The 15,239-nt window shown below is 48.9% G+C and overlaps 1 protein-coding gene across 2 annotated transcripts; it reads left to right on the top strand.

Moving 5' to 3' along the window:
• Positions 1-8,215: 8,215 nt before the first annotated feature.
• Positions 8,216-15,232, top strand: LOC119091749 (GTP:AMP phosphotransferase AK3, mitochondrial). 2 transcript variants are annotated; one of them, XM_037214613.1, is made up of 5 exons: positions 8,216-8,292; positions 10,544-10,693; positions 11,202-11,321; positions 11,735-11,907; positions 13,830-15,232. In XM_037214613.1, the coding sequence occupies exons 2-5, from the start codon at positions 10,546-10,548 to the stop codon at positions 14,037-14,039; spliced, it is 651 nt and encodes a 216-aa protein (XP_037070508.1). In that variant the 5' UTR covers positions 8,216-8,292; positions 10,544-10,545; the 3' UTR covers positions 14,040-15,232. The 2 variants fall into 2 exon arrangements, with proteins under 2 accessions (XP_037070508.1, XP_037070507.1); XM_037214612.1 differs by lacking the exon at positions 8,216-8,292 and adding an exon at positions 8,326-8,412.
• The last annotated feature ends 7 nt before the right edge of the window (positions 15,233-15,239 follow it).

The raw sequence follows: 15,239 nt of genomic DNA, 5'->3' as shown, positions 1-15,239 counted from the left end.
ATTTTTGTCGCAAGTCGTACACTTTTTGTAGTATAATTGTATAATTCAGCTCGCAGTTTCACAGTAAATGTACGATGTACGACAAAAGTATAGGCAAAAAATATGGTCCGAATTTCCCAAGCCAAGCACAGATACAAAGCAGAACGTATCTACGGCAAAATCTAAATGAATTTGTCGATGCAATAACGCAAACATTTTTGTCATAGAGTATGGTACGACCTTATGATCGCTAATCATTGCGGGGAGAACTGCTGAATTGGCAAGCCTAAACAACTTGCAGCAGCTGCAACAGAATAAAAGACCATAGAACTGAAGTGTGAGCAAGAAATGGTGACTGGTCCAGTCATTCAGGCAAGAAACCTTGGTTGGACCATGCCAAGGTCAATAAAAGTGGCAAAGCTGTCTGATCAAACGGCTTTATTTGAAAAAATATCCAAATGTGTTTTACTTGAGAGAAACTTGTTTAGTACAGCTCCCAGGTTTACAGTCAAGAAATGTTTTAGTTATTTTCTTCAGCTTGCGAACTGGTTAAACGAATGCTTTTGATGATAAATCTTGACAGACATAGCGCACATAAAGCAAAACGCTTGAACGGAATGCTTTACTCATTAATAACGTTTTCAGCTGAGAGCAAAAAAAAGAAGGTTCAAAAGTTGAATTTCAAGAATTTTAACAGATTTCATATGCGATATCATACCCATGGCGATCTGCAGGAAAGGGAGCATCTCGGATTGACTGTTGAGTTTTACAAGTAACTGATTGGGTGGCCGCGCTGTTTAAAGCGATTGACTGGATTATGACGTCATGACGTGAAGACGGAATGTGGATGAACATTCCCCTGTCAAAGAGCAGTACCAATGACCTTATTTCTCGTTGAATAACTTGGAGAAAAATAAGGTGCTTCGAATACTTTGGCTAAAACCCTTTTTCAAAACAATTATGAACAAAAATTCAAAGTTGCCTGCCGATTTTGCTTGAGTTTTCTAAAGTGCTGTTGTCAACAACGTCCACCGCGGCACACGGAACGTTACGTCAATATAAGCTTTAGAACCCATTAAAGTTGAACAGTGAGAAAAGAAATTAGAGCATAACCAAATAAGTAAGGAATTCACCATTAATGTGTCATGATTATATCTGCTAGTAGGAAATAATTGGAAGTACCCCACTGCTGGCCTCAGGGATGACAGCTGGCGGGCCGCTACTACCATGACTCATTTCGTAGGGTCTTAGAAAACAACGTCAGGCTTTTTTTCATTTCACAGACTCATTCAACTTCGCTCTGTCCCACTCAGCCATGTCTCCTTTAAACCGTTTCATTTCAGCCTCCACCTCGGCGAGTACACATTGGTCGTTGGTCTACATATAACCGAATAAATGTCATTAAGTTTTTCCTACCGAATCTTTGTTCTAACAAAATGGTGGCAATCGTTCCTCTAGTAAAGAACGTCACCCAATTAAAGAATGTTTTCTATGTGGCGACGGGGACAACAGAAGGCTCACGATCAGCCCAACTCTTCGACTCTCGGGAGAGTTTCGACGTCTTCACAGGCCAGGCCCACTCCGTCGCACAAGATTGGATAGATGCGTTAAACGCCATTGTAGCATGTGGCGCTAATGAGTACCCCTCTGAACCAAACTTTGCAAACATCAACTTGTTGGAAGGAAACGGGAAGTTCTCTTTCATCTGCAGCGATCAAAGAAAATAGCTGAATTCAACGGGAACCATTTTTGAAGAGAACAGATTGGGCTGCGTTTGAAGGGCGGTAATAAAAGAACTTTCATAAACATAAGGAAACTGGGAAACGGCTCAATGGATACAAGAAAAGGGCTAAAAAGTGGAAGGAAGAAAATATGCTTTCGACCACCGATGTTTGATAAGGCAGCCACATGGATCTTGTTCCTATGAATGTGCACGAAGCGATCTCACGCATGTGGGGTCGTATTTTGTCGTTACTGGCTATCAGAAAATATCACTTACGACATTCAGTAGACGGCGTACGCTGAACGTTGTAGTGCTATTTTTAGGAGCCGCTGGCATTGTCATGGTCTTGCGAGCAGAAAATATGTTCGGGCTAGTGGTATCATACTGCTCATGACACCATACCCCACCAATCACCGACCAGAGCGGCGGTCGGTGACGTGGACGTCGGCTGTTGTTGTCACCGCCTCTGATCATGTGCTCTCTTTATTTCCTCTTAGGATATGGTTTGGTATAGGCTGGTGAGCTGTTGCCTTTTAGTCATGTAACATGGCCCGCACTCGATTTGATTCAGAATTGAAATCCAATCCTGACTCACCAAGGATAGGGTGAATCAATCTTGACTCATTTCCAGTTGCAAATACTCGATCTAGATTCGGATTCATAATATTTCAGATGTTTATGGAAAGGTAGTTCAAGCTGGTATCACCGGATGGAATGAATAACAATGGCTAAATTACGGTTTATCCACAAAACATGTGAGGTTATATCTTGTTCAACAAACTCTGATGCATATGCTTAAGGAAAATCGCACCCCTGCTTAATACGCTTATGTGACAGTGAAGAAACATCCAAACGTGTTTTATTTTGCTATTGTTACCCATAAAACGCAAGGCTGAATCCAGCTGCGAGTAAACTAGCTGTGCATAGCACATTCAACTGCATGTATATGTCATCAGTTCAAGATCACAGTGTAAGCAAATCATCCTGCGCTTTCCAAGAATTTTCCACAGTTTATTTTTATCAATCTTGTTTCTCTCCGCGCCTCCTGGGTGCGCCTGTGTATGCCACACTTTCCAGGCAATTTTCAACGTGTGCGACATGCTTTCAGCACTTATTGAGCCACGCCAGTTGGATGAAAATCTCCCCATATAGACCACAGTGGTAGCTAATGCAAAACATCTCTAAAATTATGGTATAAGGCCATGAAAGGTGTGACTGTCCTCGCCAAGCCGCTGGAGTAGCAAACCTGCCGGCCAGTTGACGTCAATACGCTTGACGTGAGGCTTTTTTTTAGAAAAACACCGGAAGTGTATAGCATTACACTTTTGGAGAACCCTACGCAGGCGTCATACTTTGCGTAGACATAAACGGATGTCGAGATCACACTCCCGATGTGAGCCTTTAGTTATTATATTATTTATACATGATATATATTTATCATATTATTCATATCACTCATCATTTGCTGAATTTATATCACTCTGATTTGGTGTCGTCTACATCTACGCGTTGATTTCCAAATGACACTGAAATCTTTATGATTACGCGTGAGGCGTCTAATTACCCAAGAATGGCCTGCGACGAGCTCGTGCCGGCCGCAGCTCGGCTGGACATGGCAGTCGTGCACGACTCACGGGGGCACGACCGTCCCAAGCCCACCCCGCGGCTGTGCACGTGACAGTCGTGCACGACTCACGGGGACATGACCGTGCCAAGCCCACCCCGCGGCTGTGCGCCACGCGGCGAGCTACAGGCGCGGCGGTGGACCGAGCTGGGCCGCAGGTCCTGTCCGCGCCCGCCGCGGCGGGCTGACAAATTTACAACCCGGCGCCGGAGGAGCCTCCGGCAGATTTGTGCCGAGGCGCCGCAGGCACACGTCGTCGGCTCCCGCGGGGGCGCCGGTTTCCATTGAAAGGCGTTATGGTCATTGATCTGGATGAAAGCCGACGGTCTGACGTTTATGGGCCGGGTGGTGGCAGGCTGTTTTACTGCGTCCCATCAGTCAGCACCCAAGCGCGTTGACCTAGGGTGCCGCGGCAAAGAAACACGGGGTCGGACTAAACTCGAAGCTTGCTCGGGCGAGCTGACAGTGGGAGGTATGGGTGTCGCTCGTCCCAGTGGCGGGATAGTCTGGCGGTTGGTTGACCCCTCGACCACGTGGTAGGTTCTGCCTTCTGCCAGGCAGGAGAATGAGGACGCGGGGAAAAAATCGATGAAATTTCCATGGCGACTCAATAGAGGGTAGCATCGGTGGCGTAGCCAGAGGGGTTATGTGGAATGCGTTGCGCGACCTTGTAAAAACGCAGTATGGCAACGATGGGAAGCTCGATAGGCTTTAGCCTTTACTTTTAACTTTAAAATCACCTTTTTGTCTTCCTCCACAATCCTGGGCTTTTATTCGTAATGTTGTCATGACATGAAAACACACTTGTCATTCGCTATGACAACAGCTGACATCGTACAACTCGCCATTTTCTGCGCCATCGGTCTTTAAATCCTTCACATCTCATATGAAAACCCTAAAATTACCGCGAAGTCTTCAGAACGAGGTTCGCAGATGATGGTATATGTATCAGGGGAGATTCGGGTGAGGTGGGACAACAAATGTCTCTGTCCCCCGCTACCTCAGACAGACCTTTATTGAGCAGTCGTGACGATTTAAATGTCAAAGTGTAGCGTTATAAAACCATAATCCGAATGCAGAGTTTTAGGCCGATGAGGAACATATAAAATTTTGGGAGCGCAAAAATACTTCAAAAACGAGAAACGAGCCAAGTTCACGAGGAGTGGTACACGACGTGGGGAGAATTGGTCTTGTAAGGGACACATGAGGCAACACAAAATAGCAAACCTTTCGATGGCCATACGTGTTCCAATGTCGTAGAGCTTCCGTCATCGTGTAAATATGGACTTAGGAAATATAAACAGGCAGCAAGCCTACGTACCTCTTACCTATCTACCTACGTAGTGAACCAGTGCAAAATGATATATAAACTATAATGTTGCTGAAAAAAAATATTCAAAAAACGCGAAAAATTGCTTTAATCAAACAAAATTTATGACGCGTGCTAGCGACCAAACCAACGACGTAGTAATGGCCTGGGGGTCAAGAAATTAAGCCTTTGTTGCTTGCATTGCTGATATCAAATTGTCTCATCTGACATCAAGCCCACGGGTGGAACAATGTTGCGTTAACGCGGTGGGGACACTGTCGTTCACGGAAGGCCACTTTCTGGTGACGGGGCCGCCTGGAAGAAAATAGTTATCAGATTTGGCCCGCGTTTTTCGAGAGGCTTGCGTTTCCCTTTCGTGTTTACTGTTCTTTCAGTGGAACAGAAGCCAGTGGTCAACGGAGTATGCAATCCTGACTGCATTTAAAAGTAAATAAAAGGAAGGTGCCAGGCATTAAATGGTTACATCTAGTTAGCCAATGATGCTATTCGTTTTACAACGGCTTGATGTGATCTTTCTGTGACGAAAATAATCATGAGTGTTGGAGAGATATTTCAAGGGTATACGGAAATATCAAATGTCCCCGTGAATTGGGTGAAGACGTTAGGCGGACATGGAGTCTGAAACTTGCAGTGATATAGTCAACCCACGTTTGCATGACAATGTACAACCTTTCACCAGAAACAATTATTGAAACCTCTCTAAAATGGTTTTGAGGGCGCGCGCACGCAAGTCGTTAGACGCAAAAACGACGACACCCGGCATTCCAGTTCGTACGGCCGCGTGGCGTCTGCCCCGCGGCTAACACCAGGCGATAGCCGAAGATTGGACAAAAACAGCCACGTATCGGAAAGCAGTATCTTAAAAGGTTGCAAGTTGAAAGTGTTCCGGGCTGGAGATTTCGCCCGTGCAATTTTCAGACCGATGATTGGAAGAGACTAGCATTTACAGTGCCACGAACTCAATGCAATGGCGCTGCAATGTTTTTTGTCCGTGCCGCTGTAAATACTAATCCTCTCGGAGGATACCCACAAAATTGTACATATGAACTTCACGTTCAAGTCTAACCTTTAAACAATGCGAGTTGATTTCAAAAAGGCTTTCTAAGACACTGTTTCGCGTCATGTGGTCGTTACCGCGTGCCCGGCACCAACTGCCTGGTGTTATCTGTCGCGGCCGACGCCGCACCGTTGGAGGGAAACTGTAGCGCTGGGCGTCGCTATTCCTATCGTTAGGTTACCAGCCTACAAGAGGGCCCCTCACCTGAATAGCCTCAGGTTAAATGCTCATGCTCAAAACGTTTCATTTCACTCGTCTCTCCTGAAAATGACATCCTCAGACAAGCAGATATTGGACGTGTCTAGTGCCGTTGCCGGTATTTAAGACAAGAGGCCAAATCGGCGCGCGGGTGACCCTTCCAGCAAAGGGGCACACGCGGTTACTTTATAAGGGGCCCTGGATTTTTTATTTGGAGAAACATCGGACTTTTGGGGTTTGGAGATTTCGAGGAACTTCCGTTCATGGTCAAATTTTGATTCCGAGGACCCATTTTAGATGTTGGAGATGCCCGGCAGTCAAGAAGCCAGAAGGTACTGGGTCCCCATAAACACCGGGGGGTGACATAGACCCAAAGGCCCTCCCCTTCTTACTCACATGAATGAACATTCGATACGATTTTTACCTCGTTTTGATCCATCCTATTGAAATCTAAGGAGATTCTTTACCTTTCTCGGGCGGTGGGCCCTGCGGTAAGAACACTACCGACAGTGGAGCTGCCAATGGGGGGCTTTGGGGCCGTGCCCCTCCCCTCACTCCTGAAGGCGGTGAGGGCCCTGGGGTCGAAGGTCGCAGTGCTTTTTGGCGGTTGAAATCGCTCTCAGGATTTCTGAAACATGATGACGGCCCCCGGGTCATCACGTTTGGAAAGTTCTCCGAATGCAAACAAAAACTTAACGGCGATAAACAGGACTTCCTTGCTGAAAGGACCCCTGTGACCAGATTTGAACCTCTCCAGGGCAAAATCCTAGCTATGCCACTGCTAGAGGGCACGTTACCTTTACTGGTCAGGGGCTGAAGGGCTTTCCGTCCCAGCTCGGAGTACCTTCTTGCAGCCACTTTGGCCCGAGACACCTCAGTCGATCCGCAGGCAGTCAATGCTGCTGGACGGAAATTTGGAGAACCGAAGTCAAAGTGTTTCTGCAAAGGGCACTTGTGGAGGAGTGCATATTTGATTAAAGCGTCCAACGAAATCACAGCTGCGAGCATAAAGAAGAGCACAGCATTGCGCTGCCAATTTCGAGCGGGCGGCGTACGGTGCAGATGCGTGGCTAAGATTAGAACTGATGGAGCTGCAACAGCGTGCCAAGTCGCGGGCATACCGAACACCGACTAACAGGCTAGTGGGGTGGCTGAAATGTCTTTCGTTGCCAACCTGGAGTTGTGTGTGGCAGTAAATCAAACCTCGACCCCTCCTTGATGCCAGAGGTCTTTTCACCGGAGCAGGTGGCCACGGATCGATGTAGGAGCCCCGTTGACGCGAAAGGATCCCACGCAGGCACAGGGTCCCAAATTAGCACAGGGACGGGGTACTCAAGCTCAGCTCATCCGGTCACTGGCTGAAATGCTGTGCAGGGTCCCCGTTCGGTTCTGGGCCCCATGGCTCGCACACAGCTCTTCCATCGTTTCATGGTAGGCTCTTTCAACATAAGTTTTCATATATCGTTCCCATTGTCGCAGGGCTCGACCAACGCAAAAGGCCTTCTGAGGCAATACTGCTAGTCTTCCCTGCTGACATGCTTTGCCCCGTCCCTGTCCTTGTTTGGTAAATGTGCCCCTGGCCAAATCGGGGCCTCTCGCCAGTGCATGGGCCCTAGCTAGATGCTGTGGACTACCGACCGACACAGGGGGCTGCTCATTGCTGCAGAGGCCCGACCAATGCAAATCGTGGGCCCGACCTTGTTTCTGTCTAGAAAATGAGCCTCCAAAGCCAGACTGACACGTTGCTGAGTGTTCGGTGTGGGGGACCTCTGACCGATGCACAGGTTATCATTGTCACAGAGGACCAGATCGACACAATAGGCCCACTGATTGACATTTGCGGGGCCGGGCCTGCGGGCCGCCGTCAGCCCTTCCTCGAGGCCGACTTCCGTTCTTGGAAGGGCCGACCCGTGGTCAGCCATTCGCGCCCTTGACCATCGGTCCCAGCGGGCCTCTGAACCCAAGGGAAGAGCGTGCCCTCTGTGTCCCCTGTCTGCACTCCGGCCAGTGCCTAGTGGTCAGTGCTGGTGCTGGCAGCGGGTTGTTGGTGCTGTAATGACGTGACGTCATGGCATACTATTTGACTGACTTTCTTTATTAGTGGCATAATTCTTTTTAAAAAGAATTTTTTTGTAAAATGATGCTATTATTTTAGGATAACATTTCTTAAATATCAGAAAATGAAACTCGGTTGAAACTCGGTTAACTCGAAAACTCATTACGTCACTGATGTTTACTGTCTATTCCGTCCATCAATTTATGGACGGTGTTGAGGTAGCCAATGATGGCGCTACAGTCACACGGCCCCGCAAGTCGCTGGAAGGTACTTGCTGCTGCGTGGATTGCTGAGGAGGGTGGTTGGCGCGCCAGGTATTTGGAAGGTAATTGCCACCAATACGTAAATTATTAGATAAATTAATGCTACTTGAATTACACTGCACGTGTTTTATCCGCATATTGCATGGTTTCCATACCGAAGTTTTCCTCGAAGAGTTCAGGAAGTGAGTTCTGTATAATGGCACGTGTTCCAGTGAGGTCCTTTTCGGTCGAGTTTCGTGTTTCCGCATGTTGCCAATAGGATTAGTTTTATGCTAATGGTGATGTATCAAAGACTATGGCTTAGTTCACTGTTTTTTGTACGTTAAGCCTGGTTGCTTGTTTCAGGAATGTTGCAGGGAATTTCACGATAATTAAGTTATTGATCATTTCGATCATGGTGGCCTTGTCATGTCAAAAAGGAAAGGTTTACATCGAACTGAATGTTGTGTTTTTGACCACTGGTCTTCCTAAAACACAATAAAGCATCATAGCCACATGCAGAACATGTTTGACAAACACCAGGGGTCAATTTAGTGCAATATTTGATTTTACATGTATCTTCCTTTGACAATTATGAGGACATTGTGGTCAAATCATCCTCATCCTAATTTTAAGTCATGCTAGAGGAGCTAAACTGTACTTTTAAACTGCTGTGTTATGAGCTGTTGCTCATTCCGCATTCTCCTTAGTGTGCAATCTGAGGACTGTAGGCTACAGTAGGGAAAAACAATTGGTGTGACAACACTAGAGATATATACAGCTTTTTCATGCTGTTCTTGGATCTATGACATTTAAGATATCTGTGTCAGATGTGGATGACATTTCCAAACTATAAGATTGGATAGGAGAGATTTGTATAATATGAGGAGTAATCATTTGATGTTTATATGCAACAGGGAAGTGATCACTGGCTGGTCATAGTCACCATCTCCCATAAAAGGCATGGGTAGAAAGATAGGTCTGTATATCAATACCTATTTTATGAATTATTTCAAAATGTATATGTTTAGTTTAGTCAGATTGGTGCAGATCAATTTGCTTATGGCAAGGCAATACTTCCTAAAGGCATGCCAGTGTTAGATACCTACAGACATGGTGTCAGAGGAAGTCCATGTGATATTCCACATCCCATCCACTGGCCTGTCTTGGATACCATGACAGTCACACTAGAAATGGCGCATTTTTTGCTTTTAAATGTGATTGATGCAGCATAGGCCTAAGGGTGCTGTGAATTCCGCCAGCAGTCACCTCTTAACCCTCACCCTGATAAGGTGTGGGATTGATGTGCCCCCCTCCCCCGAAGTTTTCTGAGAATACCTCTGGCATGTTGTGCAATTGTGCCCAAATTAGGTCCTTTAGCCCATGAGGATTCATTGTGTGTGCTTTGCTGCTGTGGGCATGTCCCTAGCAAGTTTGACTTCAGAACAGCTGCAGTTTTGGGAGGTATTGCATGGCGATCTATGATCCGTGGCAGTGGTAGGTGCCAACTGATGATGCCAGAGTCATACATCACAAATATATGTTCACAACACACAAAACTATGCACTATGGTACTCAGAATTGAATAAAAAAGAGCATTCCTCTTTGCATTTTACTGTGCGCTGAGGCACAGCCATGGACATGTTAGCATATGCTCTAAAAAAATTGACTTCCTGGTAAATTTCACTGCTGATCTGTTCATAATGGGGTCAGTTATTGATCTTTTAATGTAAAACTTGTCACCAATCCCAAGATTAGTTGGAAACAATCCATTGGTGTTTCCCACAAAGTCCTATCTTCCATATTTTGGAAATGGCAGGGGACGTCACAACACACACCCCCTCCCTCCTATTAGTCTGTGTCATGAAAAACAGTGAACCACCATTAGGGGTTAATGGTTAGAACAAACACGTTTTTTGTTTAATTACTCAGTAAGCATGTCATAGTAGATTGAGCTGAAACTAGCCCTGGTTTGATTGTAACCATACCTTTGTGAATTACAATGCAGCCATTTGAGCTCAAAACCCTGTGGACAAGTAAATCATGTTAAACTCCGAGCTCTGTTACACTCTGCACATGTTAACTGTGGACTAGTCAAGATAACATAGTTCATATACACAGTCTGTAGTACACATGCATACTATACTTATAGCAAATATCTTGATGTCTGAGTATCTGTAGAAGTAGGCCAGTCTGGCAACCACTACAATCTTTCACTACACAGCTGTTTTTGCATAGAGCATGCACTCCTTCATAACCAAACATCCCATTGGGTGGCATGTTGAATGGCCCTGCCGTGTCGCCGTGCTCACTGCCCGTGTGGCTGTCGGCCAGGCATGGCCGGCCGCCGCTTGTTCCGGGCGCTGATCATGGGCGCACCCGGCTCTGGCAAGGGCACCATCTCGGAGCGGATCGTGGCCGAGTTCGGGCTGAAGCACCTCTCCAGCGGCGACCTGTTGCGCTCGCAGGTCCTCCACAAGACCGGTGGGTGTGGCCGGCCGCGCTGGGTGCCAGGCGCCCCCGCTGGCCGCTGCTGGGTGTCGTGTACTCAGGTGACGCATGGCTGCTTGTCTGCAACAGGAAGATGTTGATATATTGCTGAAAACGACAGCGTTGACAACCATCTATCAAAAGGGGAGAGTCAAGTTGTGCGTTCGTAGATGATCCACGCTGACAAAGTTTTCTGTTTTTCGCATTTATGGATCTTAGATATTTATTAAGCTATGCACACATTCTCAGCTTTCCACTCTGTCATCATCCTTGCTACATTATCACACAAGACAGCCAGATAGCAGTTAATCTTCGGCCTGTTCAGCCGGTTACTGTATGCTCGTGCTTCTTGTGACCTGCCAACTGCTGTAGTCTAACCACATCTAACCTCGGGTGTTCTAGCACGGGTGACACCATACGCGGGAGAGACACCTCTCTTTAGTTCTCCAGACGCCAGCCGCTGCGCATCACCGCTTGACCCGTGCCCGTCGCCGGTCCACAGAAGTGGGCCTGCAGGCGCAGAAGTTCATTGACGAGGGCTCCCTGGTGCCGGACGAGACCATGGTCTCGCTCATCTCCGACGAGCTGAAGAAAATGTCCGACAGCAGCTGGCTGCTTGATGGTAGGCGACCACGGTGAACTGCGTAGCGCGTGTGCTACGCTTGCGTGTTCACTCTGAAACTCAAACATTGTTCAAAAGCAGTTTGAAAGCGGCAGTGAAGCCAGCGTGGTGGCATGGCCTGGGAGTAGGCTGTCGCGAATAAGTGCGTGGGGTGTGCCGGGTTTTGTTTTGTCTCTAGAGCTGTAAGGAAACGTCTACTGACACGCTGACTGGCAGCTGCTGAAATCTCCTGCGGCCCGCGTCTCGTTGACTGAAAGCGACCTCTTGCGGTACATCTGATCACTTTCCAGCGTACACGATCGTAGCACCCGCCGATTTCGGCGCGTGGTCTCGTGCCATCGACGCCGTCTCGTGGTCGGCCGTGCGGTGCCGGCAGCCGCCGCCGGCCTGTGACTGTGGACGCTGTCCGGCAGGGTTCCCGCGCACACGCTCACAGGCGGAGTCGCTGCACCGTGTCCAGCCGCTGGACACGGTCATCAGCCTCAACGTGCCGTTCCAGGTCATCATTGACCGCATCAAGGACCGCTGGGTGCACCTGCCCAGCGGCAGGATCTACAACACGCTGTTCGAGCCGCCGAAGCAGCCGGTCAGTCGGGGACGGGCGGGCTGAAGGAGGGTGGATGGCAGGGTCCGCCTGCTGTTGTGCCGATGCGCGGTGTTCTTGCTGGGATAGCGGAGGGAGGAGATGGTCGGTGGCGCAATCGTCTTTTCTCCACTTGTCAATGCCGGCGAATGCGTTCGAAAAGGGTTCTTGGCAGAATACTGTGGTTGTAAGGTGGTCGCTGAGGAGTTTTTATTTGTTTTTTCTTGTTTTCTTTCCTTTGCTCTCGGTTGGCGATGGTACTGAATATAAGTTAATTTGTCACACAACACAGACACAAGGTAGGTAACCTGCCCTCAATGAATCAATGCATGTTGATGTTCTTTGCAACTATGAGCTCTATTTGTGTTCAGTGGGACGTCGCTGCAAGCTTTACTGTCTAGGAAACTTTTGTGCTTGTATTGTTGGACTAAAAGCAAGATTCCTGCTCTATACTATCATATATTCTCAAACATAAAAACACCAATCCATACCGATCTCACGGCTTGGTACAAAGGCGTTGCTGCGGCTAATTGGGAGACCGTCCAATCTGAAATATAGCCAAGCACTGATGATATCTTCCGCACATCAACGCGAGTAGAGGCACGCCAGCTTGCCCTGTTCCCCATGAGGAGCAGCTGCCTCACTGTGTGGTGGACGGTTGTCCTCGGACCGGCAGGACGCCGTCCCCATCCGAGTTCGGTCATTTGGAAGGGAACGAAGACCGAAACGATTTGCCGGCAGGACGCTTCATGGTATTTGGTTGCATTGGATTGCGCTTCGTGTCCGAGTGCCCTTTTCATTGAGTGCGAAGTTCAGTGATTTTTGTTTAGACCTGGACCTTATCGAGGTAGCAGTCATCATGTGCCTGAGAATACTGACAGTGTGTGGCGTCTGTGGTGCGGCAATGGGACGTTAATACTTTGTTGACGAAGCAAGAAAACCCTATGATCAGAAAATGCAAACAGAATTAGCCTTTTAATTTTTTTTAAATGGTTGGTGGCGATGTTAGTTTATAACATTTGTGTGCATGCTGCATGCCCTCCTGGTTTATGTAGTGAAATGAGTTTTGTCTCCTTTTATACAGATGCAAAATTATGTGCCTCGAAAGAGGTGGCTGGTCGCATCATTATGGTTGCTGGGCCACGAAAGTACATCTTGAACCCGGCAACCTGGTCCGAGTACCCCACATGTCAGATAATTATATTTAGTGCACTTTTATCAGTGATAACATTCCTGACACCACTTACAACGTCCAAGCGATGGAAGTGGTGTAGACGAATGATGCGGCGGACGGCTGCTTCCTGGCTGGACTGTGGTACCCAATGATGGCTAATGAGGCGGACTGTAGCGGGGTCAGAAGGTCCTTAAGCCTTCAGGGGCATTTGGCAGATATTTGAAGATTTCCCAGATGGGAGGTTGTCTGTATATGTTAGAATGGCTAGTTGTTAGCTGGGGGGTCATGCTGGTAAAAATACATGTTAAGCCATGTTTCGTGACGCTTCAAAAAGCATATATGCGCCCATCCCTGGTCATGTCCAAATAAAAAAACACGGTTGGTCAGTGTGAGCATGCCTAGTGCACAGGAAAAGGACACGTCTGCATCTTGACTTATTCGGCTTGGCTGGTGCGTTTCAGGGCACATGATAAGGTAAAAAATTGTCCTAGCGTTGGTACGTGGCTAGTGCTCCGACTCGCTATGTTTCGGACGGTCGCTGACCGGCAGTTCCGTCCGTTACTTCCGACATGTTACTGTGCCACCTGTGGTCTGTTCGTGTACCCACGGGCTTGTGCCCGTGTTTGTGTGTGTGAACGCCCGCTGAGTCCGCAGCGGCGAATCTGTGTCTGCGGACCCGGCCCGCGCCGCCCCGCGCTCCCCCTGGACCGGCCGTGCTCGCCGCTCACGCCGCCGCCGCCGCTGCCGCCAGTTCACCGATGACGTCACTGGGGAGCGGCTCGTGCAGCGGCCGGACGACGCGCCGGACGCGGTGCGCAAGCGGCTGGAGGTGTACCAGGCGTCGGCCGGGCCCGTCATCGAGTTCTACCGCGAGCTCGGGCTGCTGCGGGAGTTCTCCGGCACGGAGACCAACAAGATCTGGCCGCACGTGCGCAAGGCGCTGGCCGTGGCGCTGCAGTAGGCGGCCCTGGAGCTGAGGCTGGCCCGGGCGGAGACGGAGCCGGGCGCGCGGAGAGGCGAGACGATGCAATCGCTGGGATCAACGGCTCACGCAGGGATGTAGTGGTGGGATCGTCGCGTAGCGGTAGGTGGCGCTAGTGGGCGGTTATAGGTGGCGTTGGTGAGCGGTAGTAGCTGGTGTTGGCGTTCGTGGATCGGCGGCAGGCTGGCTCGTAGAGCGCTGTAGCGCTGCCACGGGATCACATAGTGGACCGATCGTTGTAGCAGCGACGGTTTGCTTCAGTATGCCGTGCGTCTAGTATTGTCCCTGGCTGCCGTACGACCGGATACGCGTAGGAGCGGTGAATCAGGTCCCGCAAGATGTGTTCCTCAATTGGTAGTTGCATGGAAGAGGTAAGAACACGCCAAAATGGGGCTATCGTGCGCGGGTTTGTGCCATAGCCGTTGCGGCGGCATGGTGATCAATCGCATGTATGTGGTGCAATTGCCGTATATCAATTCGAATCTTCTTGGCAGTGAAAAGGCCGTGAATGTTTTCTAGGAGCTGGGTGCGACGCATCGGCAGATAACACGCCAGTATGTATAAGGTAATAGGGGTTGATAAAGGTGAAAGCTGTGATTTTCTATGTGGTCTTCCAAGATAACCGTTCTAGTGTGGATGTTTAGATGCGCGTAATATGCGTGAGGGCGTCTGGTTCGTGTCGCTCATCTGCTTATCGTGCGGCTGCTCCAGGTATTGCTTACGTCATAGGAGACTACGGATTCCAGGTTCCTGCCGCGTCAGTTTGGGTTTGTTTGCGTTAAGTTAAGAGTGTACTAGCACCCGGTCGATGTGTAACGGACGAGTGAGCCGAGCGCGAGTCGTGCCGGCCCGGCTCGCGGGACCGGCCGCCGCTCCAGACGTGGCCGCTCGCGGCGCGCGCGCGCTTAGCACCCACACCCAGTAAACGGCGGCAGCGCACCACATTCCACACGGGCTGGAGACTGTGTGATATTACTTACCCCGTCGATGTGCCGCCTGTCGGTGACTTCTTCCTTGTTGTAGTGCTGCGTCTGCTCGGCAGGCGCGGCTAGAATAGCAATAGCAGCCACACCAAGTAGCGTGGGCTCTGGGTCGTATTTTATAAACTTGTATTATTTAAATACGACTCAGGAAACAACAGATAACCGAAATAAACACTCGAAGAGCAATGACTCCCTC

This window comes from Pollicipes pollicipes, unplaced genomic scaffold (genome assembly GCF_011947565.3).
Source record: "Pollicipes pollicipes isolate AB1234 unplaced genomic scaffold, Ppol_2.1 Scaffold_3447;HRSCAF=4054_pilon_pilon_pilon, whole genome shotgun sequence".
Classification (NCBI taxonomy): Eukaryota; Metazoa; Arthropoda; class Thecostraca; order Pollicipedomorpha; family Pollicipedidae; genus Pollicipes; species Pollicipes pollicipes.
The sequence above is the reverse complement of the archived record's forward strand: the minus strand, read 5'-3'. Positions and strand labels throughout refer to the sequence as shown.